Source organism: Poecilia formosa, unplaced genomic scaffold (genome assembly GCF_000485575.1).
Source record: "Poecilia formosa unplaced genomic scaffold, Poecilia_formosa-5.1.2 Scaffold921, whole genome shotgun sequence".
Classification (NCBI taxonomy): Eukaryota; Metazoa; Chordata; class Actinopteri; order Cyprinodontiformes; family Poeciliidae; genus Poecilia; species Poecilia formosa.
In genome coordinates, this window is record NW_006800860.1 from 29395 (window position 1) to 45262 (window position 15868).

Below are 15868 nucleotides of genomic sequence, written 5' to 3' on the forward strand. Positions count from 1 at the left end.
AACTAAATAGTTTAGTTTTCTTTTCAGAGCCTGAGTTGAAAACTGAACTCCACTCTCTTGCAGGTACTGCGTACACCCGCTAAATTTTTTAGGGGTACGCAGTACCCTGCCGTACCCCCCTACTTTCACCCCTGGTTGTATTATACGGAAAGGTGACTTGGGAAATATGGCAGGGCCACTTATGTTTCAGGTGGAAGAGTTCAAAGCAAGTCATGTAAAGTGCGGTTAAAATGCTCACACTGCCCATTCCCCTGGGGATGAAATGGGGTAGTGCCGCTTTTCTCAATTTTGTACAACCTACAGAACTGATGAACCAAATTACTCTCAAAATTCTGAAAAACCAGAATGAATCCGGCTTGGGGGCCCAAAAAGTTGAAACCAATCTTTCACTAGTTCCTCTGCAATAATACTAGCACACTAATCTAAAGTGGTAAACTTTGAAAAGACATCAGTCATTACAAGAACATTTTCTCTACCATCTGTAGCAGGTTCTAAAACTGTAAAACCTCTATTGCCAGAATCTTATTAGGTCTAGATGCTTTGATTCATTCATGCGCTAATTTTTAATCAACTCTTCAGAGTCTCACAAGTGTGGCCCCGGAGAGTTCACATGTGCACGAGGCGTTTGCATCCGTGAGGCATGGCGCTGCGACGGGGACAACGACTGCAGAGACTGGTCAGATGAAGCCAACTGCACAGGTTAGTAAATGAAAACAAACTAATGGAATATACAGTAACTACTGTACAAGTAATTCAAAATGTAGAATGTTTATAAAGTTTTATCTAGCAAATTTCATAGACATGAACCCATGATCCATCCTGTGTCCAACACAGAGGAGGCTCCACTTTCAGGATATAATCTGTAACAAATTTGTTTAACTTGCTTCTTCCTGCATTTGCTTCTTTTTGTTGTTTGTCCCTAGTGGGTCACCATACGTGTGAACCGAGCAGCTTCCAGTGTCACACAGGTCACTGTATACCACTGCGTTGGAAGTGTGATGGAGATGATGACTGTCAGGACAACTCGGATGAAGATCCTCAGTATTGTGGTGAGTTGAGACTGCTCCGTGGTGAGAAAAATAGCCACTGCGACATTGTGTCTCTTCAGTATGAATCAGACGTGAAAAGTGCTGTTACGTAAAAAAGGGCACAACATATTTTGAGGACACGGATGCATGAGTGAGGGTTCAAACATTCTTTTTATTTTAAATACATTCTCTTGGAAGTCTCTTTTGGTTCGACTGCTTTGACTTTCTGTGAAGAAAAAAAGAGAGTTAAGTATTCTCAATCCCTGTGTCCAAAACAAACAACGAAACCCCAAAAGTATTAACAGAAAGGTGGGCTTGGTGAACCGGTCAAAAAATCTAAAAAGGTACAGCAGGAGGCAACCCTATACAGGGCCGTTGAAGCCCCTACTAGTACTGGACTAAAACAAAAAGTAAAAAGAACCTACTGCAAAAGAAAGAAGCAAAAACAGGACCACTGTTCCCCTCTTGTCCAAAATCACAACAAAAAAGCAAACAAAGGCTGCCAAAAACTACTGCATGGCAGGCTGGAGATGTCAGCTGTGGCCTACAGCCACTGGTTATGTGTGCTCATATCAGCAGGATGCATCCCAAGTGCTGATTTTCATTTAGAACAGTATTTCTCAACCTTTTTCGGGCCAGCGACCCCCAGCCTTTATTCAGGTCCCTTTCCGCCCCTCCACCAAAGAATTTGTAGGCTACTTTGCACTCACTATTATTTTATTATTAATATTACTATCACTATTGTACATGTTTTGATTTTTATGCTTGTTTCTGTAATTATCATCAAAATAATTTCGCAGAGAACAAAAAAGCAATTTTCACAGCTGTCTACGAAAAATGCAATGAGTGGACATTCAACTTAAAATTGATAGGCCTAACAGTAGCCAATCAGAGTGGAAAAAATATTCTTGTTCTGTTAAAATTTTCTAGTTGTTAAATATTACACAAAATGACAAGATAAAAGATGTACAACAATGCCAGTTTAAACTTTGAACTATTTGCAATATCACAGTGCTCTGCAACATTAAAACAAGGATAGAACTGTAACTACATTAATCATAACTCTTCTTCTCTTCAGTGTTTCTGGTGGTGCAGTTACGTGCTGCCTTCAGGAGAGTGGGACATCAGAGTATCATCCATAAAATTTCACCCACATGGCATTTATTGTGCAAAGCAGTGCTGTCATTGTAAAAACAAAAGTTACAGGTTCTTTTAATGCCATACACATATGAGATAGAAACATGGATTATATCTTTATATAGACTTTTCTATTGATTTATAGATTAATAGTTTCACTGGACAGAAATTACAAAGAACAAATCTGGTTCTTAATCAAATCCTAATGAGTCAAATTGAAAGTGTCATGGAGTCATCAGCCTTATGACATTAACACTGACATGAAAAATAATATTGAAGAAATAAATATATCAAATCTAATTAAAAACATAAAGAAGTGATGTTATTTACTGTTATGGACTGTAAGATATATTTATTCTCAGTATTAGATATGGCCTCAACAAACCCATGGCACTTCAACAATATTATTTTACCTTTTATCTGGAAATAGTGTCTCTTTATTCTTGCCATACAGTCCTCTGTATTAAGTATTGCTTGAAAGATCTTGCCATATCATTTTATTCCTCTGTATTTAGTTTTGTTTCGGTAACACTTTATTTGAAGGGGTGTACATAAGACTGAAATGACACTGTCATAAACATGACGTAACACCTGTCATGAACATGAAGAAGTCTTTATGAATGTGTTTGACTGTTGTCATGAAGTGTCATTCGGTAAATAATGACACTTTTAATGCAAAGTTGCTCTAAAAGTTGCATTAAAAGTTCTTTAAAAGTGCCAACTTTGCATGATTTTGTAAATTATGATACTTTAATTATATTATGTCTATGGTCTTCACGACTTTACACAAGTGTGTCTTTACCTCCGCGGCAGAGGCTCCGCCGAACCCCTGAGACCGACTCACCGAACCCCTGGGGTTCGGCCGAACCCACGTTAAGAACCACTAATTTATATATTTCTACTTTTATTTTTATATTGATTCTTTTATTATGTTGGATATATATTTATTATTTTATTGATATGTTTATTCTTTTATTTATATATGTTGGATACATTATTTATTCTTTTATTTATATATTTCTACTTTTATTTTTATATTGATTCTTTTATTTATATATTTCTGCTTTTATTTTTATATTTATTATTTTATTTATTATTATGTTGGATATATATTTATTCTTTTATTTATATATTTCTACTATTATTTTTATATTGATTCTTTTATTTATATATTTCTGCTTTTATTTTTATATTGATTATTTTATTTATTATGTTGGATATATATTTATTCTTTTATTCATTTATTTATATATTTCTACTTTTATTTTTAGATTTTTATATTTATTTTTATATTATTTATTATTATGTTGATTACACATTTATTATTTTATTCTTTTATTTATATATTTCTTTTATCTATATATTTCTACTTTTATTTTTATATTGATTCTTTTTTTTATATATGTTGGATATATATTTATTCTTTTATTTCTATATTTATTATTTTATTTATTATTATGTCAGTTTTGGTCCTCCATATGTGTAATGGTTTCAATAACACATTTTTAAAATGAACCCACTACAATTTGGTCTTTTTTAAATAAATGAAATAAGTTAGAAAAATAAATACAAACAGCAGTCAAAATTAATTATTAAATTACTTAACAGCACCCTCTGGTGGTTCACAAAAAATAAAGCTGGCTACGTCATGTCATTATAGAAACAACAAACAAACTGACAGACTGGCAAACATAACTGACAACATAAATTACTGACATTTAATGTAACATAGTTACCTGAAATTAGTGGTTAACAAAATACAAATAGCTGTTTGTTTAGTGCAGGTGGCAGGAACACCTGCACTAAACAGGTGTTTAACCAGTAGGGTAAGTTAACCCAGTGTTTTTCAACCTTTTTTGAGCCAAGGTACACTGTTTTAATTGAAAAAATCTCAAGGCACACCACCAACCAAAACTGTAAACAAAGATACTCTGTAGTCGCCTATATTACATATATAGTCATTCTTATCAAAGTGTCTTGAATAGGAATCAAATAAACACAAAAATTTATTCTTATCACATTTTACATTTATTTCAAATTGCACATAACATATCCACTTCAAAAATACACCTGAACACCTGAACAGTGCCACAACAATGTGGTCTTAAATTTAAAGACGTTGTTGAAAACTTCAAAGTGTTTTACAAACTAATCCACAAGCATTCTTTTTGCCGGAATACAGAAAATAATTCTTATTCTGAAAGAAGCAATAATATTTGGAAAGATTTCACTGTTACAATATGAAGATTTGCATGTACAAAATGTCAATATCTGTATATTTTACCAATCTAGTGTGAAACCTGTGCATGTTTGGATGAAAACAGCTGATTTCCTGGCAGAAATTGAAGAAAGACAAAGCTCTTCTTCAACAGCTCTCAGTCTCTCTCTGGTTTTAGTTTTTATAGTAGCCAGGCTTGAGAAGATCACTTCACACAGATATGTTGTGGGAAATGGACCCATGTTCTTTCCAATTACTGCTGAGCTTCAATGTGTTTTCCATCACTGTCGTCCCAGTCTTGCAAGATACGATGCTCTCACCCATAGACATAATATAAGGATAGACGCCTCGTGGACTGCTCTCGCCAATTGTCGCTGACGAGATTTAGGGCGGCCATCTTGGAGCGGTACACTACTTCAGCATTATGTGTTTAGCAGGCACATTTAATCGACCATAACACACTTTTTTGTTACTGGAAACCATATTCAAACATCTATCAAAGCAACATCTATAAACAATTGTATTTTTTAAGTATGTTTTTAATACATAGTTCATCATATTTAAATATGCTTAGTGGCTATAACAATAGAACAGGAATGGAATATTCTGAAATCGATGTATGAAGAGCATATTACAAAGCACACAGCCGTTCATAATTTATTTAATTTTAAGTTTAATTTTCAAACACTAATAAATAAATATTAATAATGGCACAAATAAATAATGATTAATAGTGAATTATATATATATATACATATGTTTATGTTTTTCAGCCGACGAGTCCAAAATCCGATGCGAGATTCATCCGTGCTGCAGTGAATCCGTCTCTCCTTATAGATATCTCCCTCTTCTTCCTCACATCGTGTCTTTAGGAAACTTTCAAAACGGAAGATTTAGGATGTATGTTACTTTTGACAGAGTGAAAGAATATAAATAATAGTCTTTACCACCTGTGTAAACTTTGCTGGTGAATGTTATAATACACAAGTTTTATAATATGTGTTGCATTGTTTCATTTCTAATATAGGCCCTTGTGTCAGATAATCTAAGTCAATGTTAGAGAATAATAATTTTTTTTAGATTTACGGAATCTCAGTTGGCCTTCATAGCGGGGCTGAACCCGTATTACATCAAGTACTGTAGCTAATATTAGCTGGTATCTCGCCGGTGGACATAAATACAGTAAAGTAATATTCTAATCACAATATATACACAATAATATGTCCATCTTACTTGTGAAATGTTGTCTGTGGAGCCCTCACATCATTAGTCCATCGATCCGAACAACAATATCTTCTGCTGTTTTGATTGAGCAAAGTAGGAGGGTATACCGCTCCAAGATGGCCGCCATATTTCCTGTGCCGGCCAATGCGGGGTCTACTCTTATATTATGTCTATGCTCTCACCGCTACCTGTAACATGCATCACTAATTCTCTTGTTTTAATGTAAAATGCTCTGTACCTACTGCCATCTAGTGGTAAGAAAATTACATGATTACGCCGCTAGCCACTACTAACCATGGTTTCGTTCACACCGAGCTTAAGTGCAGCGGCTCTATTTCCCTCCTGTAGTGCCAGATCGACAGCCCTCAACTTAAAAGCTGCATCATATGAGTTTGAAAACATTTATCCGTTGTGCCTGCTGCTAGCATGTGGTTGTTCTAAATGAAAATTAGCACGTTCTTCTTTGATCTACAATTTTGACTTCTAATGATTCACTTCCTGCTAGAGAGCTCCCTGGTGGTTGAAGAAAAACACACAGAAAAGCCGCACCGGGCTACAATCCGCATGGTTCAAAGTTTAGAAAAAAAGTAGCAGCTTATAGTCTGGAAAATACGGTACCATAGGTGAAATTGAATAATTTCCACGGCACACCTGACGATCACTCACGGCACACTAGTGTGCCGCGGAACAGTTGTTGAAAAACACTGAGTTAACCAATAGGGTAGTAGTTAACCCTACTGGTTAACTTATCACTCACAGCAGAGCTCTGTTCAGACTGCGTGGAATTCTCGGTTTCCCCCCATATTTATTATAGGCAACCAGTAGGGGGCGCCAAAAACCACCCATAACAGGAAAATTATGAAACATATTTTAGCAATTTCACATCATGCACCCCTATACCAGACATGCTCCAAAGTATCCTGTCCTAACTCTTCAAAGATGAGGGTCATTGAGGCTGCAAATGTGGCTGTGAACTCACCCTTCACTCTGTTCAGTGTTTGGTTTGTTGTCCCAAATGTCCCCAAAGGACAATGTCCTGTTCTTGAAATAATGAATAATAAATTTCAATTGTGTTGTCGTTAGAGGGAACCCAGTGTAAAGGTTTCCTGTGCTCCAATGACACCTGCCTGCCAGCCAAAGCTCACTGCAACGGGAACCACGACTGTTCTGACGGTGCTGATGAGCTCAACTGTGGTGAGTGTTTCTATCATATTGTATGACTGTATGACAGAAAATGATGTGACTGATGAGTGTTCCTAGGCCTGTCGCGATAAACGATAAATCAATTAATCGCACATAAATTAAACCTATTGACCTCATTTTAATTATCGGCTTTATCGTCTCTCGCTTCCCTTTTTTTCCTTCTCTTGATGACACTGAATGAAAAAAGGCTCAACTCCGGTGCTCTCCACTGACCTTCCCTTCCTATTTCCTAATGTCCAGTGCACACGACACGAGTTTGTCAGCCCATCTTCAAAACCTGAGAGACAGCCGACAGAAATCCTAGATATAACGGTTGGATTGGGTTTGATCGTGCTTTGTGGTGTCCAGCCACACATCCATTATTTTGGACTTGTAGCCCAAAATAATGGCTACAAGTCCAGTTAACTAATTTTAATATCAGGCATTAATCAATGCTTTATTAGAATCTACATGTGGTGCGTAAAGTCCTGACTGAATGAAAATCATTATAACCTATTTATGTCACGTTAACGAAGAGCAGCTGAAAACTTAACAGGGTTTATCAACTGCGGAAGCAATTTGGCTCCAACTCCTCTCCTTGTCATTTCTATATTCTTTGCACGAAATGTTAAATAAATATTAATGTTGTTTCCACATATCATCTCTGATGTCCGCTGGACTTCGGGTTGCGCCGTATCAGATGTTTCGGATTCCCCTCCGTAATTTCCCCCCAGAAAGCACGGAGGAGAATCCGCGCTTTCTGATTGGCTACCTGTCACATTCAGCGTTAACGCTCCTAGTCGGGGAAAACCCCTGATTTATATCGGAGTGGCCAAGACGATCGTAACACACCACACATTGCATGATGATCGGTTACAAAATCACCAGCTACAATCTTAGAACAGCCAACGATCTAAGATTGTCATAAGGGGAAAATAGGGGCAAAAAATCGTGAAGTGTGAACTACTGCATTGGGTAGTCCTATGTGCCCATCTTCTCTATTTAAATCTAGTGATTACTGAAGGGCAATATACTGTAGTATACAGACTTAATAATCTGCACTCTTTTGGTTGAATGCATTATTTATTTCCACTTTGGCTGTATGTTGTTTAGTTTTTATTCATGTACATATTTTGTTAATGGAGACTGAGAATCCATTTTACTTTTTGTTTTTGGTTGTTTTAGTTTATCAGTTCCAGTGTTATGTGTTCTTTTGAAAATAAAGTGTATCTATCTATGGCAGGAAATAGCATGCATTATTAGTCATTTCCATTAAATCAGTGTCAAAAGGTCTTGAAACAATATTATTGTTTATCGCAATAATTCTTTACACAATCGCTCAGCAAAATTTATGGTGACAGGCCTAGGTGTTCCTGCCATCTGCACTAAACAAACAGCTTTAAACAGTTTAGACTAAAGTAAATGGTTAATAAATAAATCAGAGATACTTGATCAGATAGGAAAGAAACATGGCAGTAAGATGGAAGCTCATTCTTCCTGACCTAAATGTTCCATGTGTTTCCCTCACAGATCCCCTTTGTACTCGGTACATGGAGTTTGTTTGCAAGAACCGTGCCCAGTGCCTGTTTCAGTCTTTGGTGTGTGACGGTATTAAACACTGTGAGGACGGCTCTGATGAGGAGGCTGCGTATGCTGGATGTGGTGAGTAACAGATTCTAAATTTGTTAGTGATTCATGTTCAGACCATTCACCCCTTAAAGTCTAAAAGCCAGGAATACCCCTGTACCACTGTAGAAATGCAAAGCAAGCTGACCTTTCATGTGATACTAACAAAAATCCAGAACATCATGTGAGAGGCTGTAGAGCAACATCATCTATTCCAGAGATAGCCATGCCTTTTTTTCCACTAAGATAGTGGAGAACAGGCCCTTCTCTTTGTCCAGGGGCACGGTTGTCCTCTCAGCCCACTTCTCGTCACTTTAGCTATCAAGTCACTTTCAGTTATGCTTAAGACTTCACAAAGCCTTAGGGGAAGTTATAAAAAACAGCTAGAACATTGACTGTACTTATACACAGACAACTTATTGTTCTACATCTCAGACCCAGTATTTTCTATCTTCAGCATTATGAATTTGCTAGACCGTTTTGGTAAATATTCAGGACACATTTGAACTTCCTAAAGAGTGAATGTTTTCCAATTAATGACTCCAATTAATAGCTCCAAATTATAGAAACCATCTTGCTGTTCCCTCTCTCTAGAACAGGATTTAAATATTTGGGAATCAATGTGACCTGATCATTTTCTGATCTGTTTGAAAAAAAATGTCACTCCTCTGCTTAATAATCTTAAACATGACCTCCAGAAGTGTAGTGTCCTAAATTTATCCCTACCTGGCAAAGTAGTTTGAAGGAAAATTAATATATTGCCAAGATTTATGTATCTCTTTCAGAGTATTCTGTTTTTCTTCCAAAATCATTATTCAAACTTATTGATTGAACAGCTGTCCTCATTAATGTGGGGTAATAAAAACACCACAATCAGTAGACAGTTCCTTCAGAGATACAAAGAACAGAAGGGTATAGCTTTACCCAAGCTGATGTATTACTACTGGGCAGCAAACCTACAAACAGTAGCCTATTTGCTTCAACAACAAGATAATGACTGGTGCCAATTAGAACTGAATGTATGTAAACCAGTGGTGTCCAAAAACAGTCCTCGAGTGCCGGCATCCTGCATCTTTTAGTTCTCTCCCTGGTTTAGCACACCTGGATCAAATGATGGCTCTTTAGAAGGCCTAAGAAGAACTTTGACCTGCTGCAATGGTTGTTACTACCACCAGGGAGAGAACTAAAATGTGCAGGATGCCGGTGTTCTGTCAGATCAGCATACATTGTCAGATAATCATATGCTTAGCTCAGACATGTATACACAGTCATTACCATATGATTTTATTTAATCAGCAACATAGAATCATGATGTAGATCATCATACACTTTGTTATGAACAGCTGTATGACATCCTGATTTAGCGGTTAAGTAGATTAATGAGTTTTACACGGGTGTGTGTTGTAGTTGACTGCAGCGGCAGCCAGACCTGCTTTAAATACACTTTGAAACCACGACAACGCATGTATATTTATCTAGTTATCATATTATGTGATATTATAGACAATTGAATGACTTACTTTCGTCATAACTTGTTGCGTATGCTGAACTGACAACTCCACTGACGGTCGGACTTCTTAATGCGCATGCACGGGCATGCGTACTAACTGCATGTATGCTATCCTGACAGCGTAGGGCTATCTGATAGAACACCGGCCCTTGAGGACGGACTTTGGGAACCACTGATGTAAACCATCATCATTCCTTGTTTTGGTTATCTCAAAGCTTCCTCTCTCCCCTAAGCAATACTCTTCATACCCCGTTGTAATCTCCATTCTAAAAATCGGGCCACAATTTAGACAACACTTCAATATGACAAACTTCTTTATCTATAGTCCCACATGTGATAACCATGTTTTCCTGCCAGCCATAGTAGATCCTGTCTTTGCCCAATGGTGGAGATCTTAAGTAAATGTACACAGCAAATTCAAAAGTGTTAGATTTCCAGTGTAAGTGTTGTATGTTAAAAATACAGTGTTAATTCAACAACATGAGTGTTAGTGAGTGTTAGTTTCCCTAAAGAGCTCCAAAGAGTTAAATAAAAAGCAATCCAGTCCAGTGTTGATTTTTAAATTAACACCAACAGTAACTCAGTCTGTGTTGATTTAGAAATCAACATCAAACAGTTCCTCCCACATTTATAACATATTTGTGACATCACTTCAGGGAAGGAGCTACAGGTAGAGTGGGGGAGGCAGCAGACCCCTGGCCTGGACCTACAGGGGGCCCGGATCCAATTTTTTTGGTCACATCTAGGCCTGTCGTGATAAACGATAAATCAATTAATCGCATGATAAATTAAACCTATCGACCTCATTTTAATTATCAGCTTTATCTTCTCTTCCTGCCTTTTTTTTTCTTTCTATTGATGACACTGAATGAAAAAAGACTCAAAAAAGCTCTCCACTGACCCTCCCTTCCTCATTTCCTTAGTGTAATGTCCAGCGCACACTACACGAGTTGTCGGTCGATTGTCGGCCTATTTTCAAAACCTGAGACCACACATTAGCCGACAGAAATCCTAGGTATAACGGATTGATAACATGGGCACAAAATAATGGCTACAAGTCCAGTTAACTAATTTTAAAATCAGGCATTAATCAATGCTTTACTAGAATCTACCTAATGCATGTGGCTAGAGTCAGCGTAAAGTCCTACCTGAATGGAAATCATTTTTACCTATTTATGTCACGTTAATGAAGAACAGCTGAAAAGTTACCGGGTTCATCAACTGTGGTAGCAATTTGACTCCAACTTCTCCCCTTGTCATTTCTATATTCTTTGCACAAAATGTTGAATAAACATTAATGTTGTTTTCCTATATCATCTCCAATGTCCGCTGGACTTCGGGTTGCGCCGTGTCAGTTGTTTGGGATTTCCCTCTGTAATTTCCCCTCAGGAAGCACGGAGGAGAATCCGTGCTTTCTGATTGGCTACCTGTCACATTCAACAGGCTGTGTTAAGCTCCCAGGCGGGGAAAACCCCTGATTTAGATCGGAGCGGCCATGAGGATCTACCGTAACCCGCCACACACTACAGGATGATCAGTTACGAAATCTCCAGCGACAATCTTGGAACGCCTAACGTTCTAAGATTGTCATAAGGGGAAAATGGGGGCAAAAAAATCGTGTAGTGTGAACTATTGCATTAGGTAGTTGGATGTGCCCATCTTCTCTATTTAAATCTCGTGATTACTGAAGGGCAGTGGTGGAGAAAGTACTCAAAAAATTTACTTAAGTAAAAGTACCAAACACACAGACAAAAATGTACTCAAGTAAAAGTAAAAGTGCCACGTTAACATTTTGCTTAAGTAAAAGTAAAAAAGTACTGGCTTTTAAAAATACTTAAGTATTAAAAGTAAAAGTACTTGCTGAATGCATTACCTAATCACTAATGTACCTATCGTATTTGATTTCAATACATCAGAAATGTGCCATTTTAATGAACAATGCCACAGATAAAGCATGTTTTTATTGTGTTTACTCTGTAACATAGTTTAGACTTAGATATTTGGTTCCTCCTACTGATAGGAGGAACCACAGAGATCTATTAAGTTAAAAGCACATCTTCTGAAGTTGGGATATTTTTCCTCCAACTGGTTCCAGAGGAATCACCTCAAACCATATGTTGGACTGGATTTTATTTCAATGTCATTTGTGAATGTTAGCTCCTCATTTTCAACAGTGGTGCTATAAAGATTGAAAAAGGTTATTATTCTGGAGAAAGCACCATCAACATCAATATTTCTACTAAATAAGAAGCAAAAAAAAAATTTGATAGAGGAAAAGCCTCTCAGACTCTGAGCTCAAAGCAAGATGCCAGAGAGCAATAAAACTATTATTTTTGAATTAGACAATTTAATTTCACATAATTATCGCGGTAGAAGCCATTTGTTTCTTAAATACTTAATGAAACATATGTTTGGTGTGTTTGTTGTGAATGACATATAGCAGTCATTCACCGACCAACCCCAAAGTCGGTCCTCGAGGGTCAGCATCCTGCATTATCTAGGTCTCTCTCTGGTTTAGCGCACCTGGATCAAATGATGGCTTGTTAGACGCCTAAGAAGAACATTGACATGCTGAAAAGTTTGTTACTATCACCAGGGAGAGAACCAAAACATGCTGGATGCCGGCCCTCAAGGACCGACTTTGGGGACCACTGACGAATAGTAACAGACGAACGAGATAATTAGTCCAAGTTTGTTGTTTATTGAACGCTCAGAAACTACAGCGGCTGTGATGAGCCACAGCAAAGGTAAAACAACCCGAACCGGTGACCAACTCAAAACCACTTGCAACTGTTTTCTCTCTCTCTCTCTCTCTCTCTTTCTCTTTCTCTCTCTTTCTTTCTCTCTCTCTCTCTCTCTCTCTCTCTCTCTCTCTCTCTCTTTGTCATTTAAGCACACCCGTTGCTGTGGCAACCGCTCGCTCTTCGAGCCGAGCACAGATTACGTTTAAAACATTTAGTCCGTTACAATATCAGGTTTTCAGGCTTGATATTTATTTTCCGATTATTAATACACAGCGGTGGTTGATTAGTTAATTTTAAACTCCTGCTCTGCTAGTTATTTTGATAATGGAACAGAAATGCACAGAATTGCACAACACCTTGTTGAAACAATAATCACTGTGATTATTATTTTTGTTGGGTCATTAATTTGAAAACGTTTTATTGACTTTTTGTTGTTCTTTAATAAAGTTATAAACATTTTGATAAGAAGTCAGAGGAGGACGTGCTGGTCTCAGCATCCTCGCGGAGTTCAGTTTGTCATCTAATGCCGAGATCGACTCAATACCTTCCGCGATCGACGTATCGCACCCCTGCTCTAACAAAGAACAGTTCAGAAACAATATGAAATGTGGGGGAAGCTATTTATCAACTGATTAAGTCGTGTTTTGAATTGTTCTTGAAAAACTAATCAGTCACGGCTGATTAGTGGGCGCACTCATGGCTGCACAGTGAACCCACTGACTTTATACAGCAGACAGGCGCTCCACTCTCTTGCAGGTACTGCGTACCCCCGCTAAATCTTTTAGGGGTAATGTCGAGAAAAGTCGAGCTCATCCCACTTCCCCATGCTGGAGATTTTAGTTTAATAATAACAATAAATAAAGTTATCTTTAAAACTGATTACACAGGTGACATCAAGACCCAACAGTAGAGTCAGTCAGTAATGAAATTAATCTGGTTGTGTGTGTTGTTATAGTGTCCTGCAAACTTTGCTTTAATTCTACTTTTTTCTATTTAATCATAAAAAATCATAATCAGGCAGAAGGAGTCATGAAACAGGAAGAGCAGGTTTCCTGAAAAAGGAGGAAGTTTCCAGCCTGCAGTGTTTAAAAATAGTTCAGATTGCTCATTTCAAGGCATTAAAGGTTTAAAGAATAAAATCTAAACATTTTGAGTAATTGGATAAAACCCTGAGTAAAATACTTACATTAATAATAATGACTTATGATTAGGCCAATAATTAATATTGGTTTAACACTGGTTAAATATTTACACTTACTCTTACACTTGTGGAAATACTTACAGGTGAAACAAGTAACTTTAACATGGTATCAAATGATTGGAATAATGGATTATTCTTGGTTTCTTTTAAGAAATGTCTGTAATAACTCACTTCATGATTATAATAAGAGTAACTAACACGTAATGGTTATTATAAAATTATAAATGAATGCTAAATCAGAGAAACTAAAAGGCTATAAATGTGATTTTGACATTGAACTTTGTGTTTTCTGTAATTGCTCTGTTTGATCTCAAGGAGGGGGTGTCGTGAAACCTGGCTGGAACTAGTTGAGATCTTTCCAGAACACACAGAAAACAGGTCACAAAAGCCTGGAGTTACTAGTAATCTTGTATTATGACTTAATGTTGATTGAAAAAACATTTAATCTTTGTTTTTAAATGCACAATGAATTTATTATGTTTTAAAGATGAGTAAAATACATAAAATAATTTCTTTAACTACTGTATGAGGTTGAAGAGTGAAGCGTAAAAAGAGTCTGATACTGTGTCACAAATATAGACTGCAGGGGTGAAAGAACTGTCAGCACAGAAGAAAGAGGAAGTGAGATTTTGAGACTATATCTGCACCAGAGGTTTTGAGTTGTTAATCTTTGAGTTTTAAAGAAAAAGGAAGGTTAAAAGTTGAGTGTAAGAAAGGTTAAGGCTAACTGAAGGCACTTGACGTCAAGGAAAGTACGCACTGGACATGCAGAATATGCAGTATAAAAATATATGCAAACGCAGAATCGAGGTTCTTTGTTCCGCGGCGTTCGAGTCGAGCAAACGCCGCGGAACGTTTGCTCCGCGGCGTTCCGCGGCGGAGCAAACGTTCCGCCGCGTTGATTCCGTTGATTCTGCCCTCCGCAGAATCAACGGAGGGCTGCGTGATGATACCCCGGGACGACTACGCGCTGCACAAGAAAGGAACAAGATCCGTTTACCCACAACCCGGGATTCTGATTCGACTGCGGCCCCCCCTCTCAACCCAAACGATTCCAACAATGCTGCAGTAGACATGGGGAATAGACAAAGATCTGTTATGGATAAAGAACTGAGTTCGTTGAGGATTCTCACCAGTTCAACTTTGGATCTATTCTAAAAGGATTCTGCCAAGACAAAGACAGGACTCCATCCATGGACGTTAAAGTTTTCTGCTGCCAAGGAACGTCTCTGCATCTGGGTTCGAGTAATACTGCCTCCCCCAAAGCCTCTATTTAGATTAAGACACAGTGTGGGGTTAGAAGTAGGAGCAATTTCTAAAAATTCTTAAAAGTATTAATTTCTTAATTTTTATTGATAAGCTGTATGTCTTTTCCCTTGCTAAAGCTTGCTAATAAAATACTAAAGTCTAATTTGACGTTGTGGACAGTTAAATGAATTGAGTCAACTAGATTTAATTCTTCTGATTAATGTAAAATCAATGTTAATGGTCTTAGTAAATTAGGGTGGCTTCGTACGTTCTTTAGTTCAGATAAATAATGACCCTGGGACTTATTCCTAGTCGCTAAAATTATCTAAGCCGGTAACAAGTGCACGTTAATGACAGGGAAAGAGCTACCATGAACAGACGTGGTTTATGAGCTCGGACACCGGCGGGGCTACTCCGATGTCTGAATCATAGACTGAAGCGGGTCATAACGTCTTGGATGAAGGTAGTTAGAGCTTAGACGAATCTTTCTCGCTCCCAGCTTAAACAAAAGTTCTCTATATTCTTATTTGCAGTAATACCCAGGAATTAGAAGCTTTTCGGACCCGTGAGATGGAGAGCTGGTCAGTATTCAGTCCGCTGGAGGTTAGGAGGAGTTAGGGGCGTGGCTGAGTACTGTGGATTAACAGTACACACTCCCCTGCCGTCCCCCCCTACTTTCACCCCTGGTTATTTTGTTACCAGTTGCTACCAGTTTTAAGCTTTTAGCATTCTGCTCATTCTGTGCTGCCT

At 37.6% G+C, this 15868-nt stretch overlaps 1 protein-coding gene across 1 annotated transcript in view; it reads left to right on the top strand.

Annotated features, from left to right (window-relative positions):
- Positions 1-15868, top strand: part of LOC103132092 (sortilin-related receptor) — a 44542-nt gene that overhangs the window by 17943 nt on the left and 10731 nt on the right. Inside the window, exons 13-16 of the mRNA XM_016667147.1 lie at positions 580-699; positions 924-1049; positions 6691-6801; positions 8320-8451. Of these exons, the coding sequence (XP_016522633.1) occupies positions 580-699; positions 924-1049; positions 6691-6801; positions 8320-8451 (489 nt within the window). The remainder of the gene's footprint in view (positions 1-579; positions 700-923; positions 1050-6690; positions 6802-8319; positions 8452-15868) is intronic.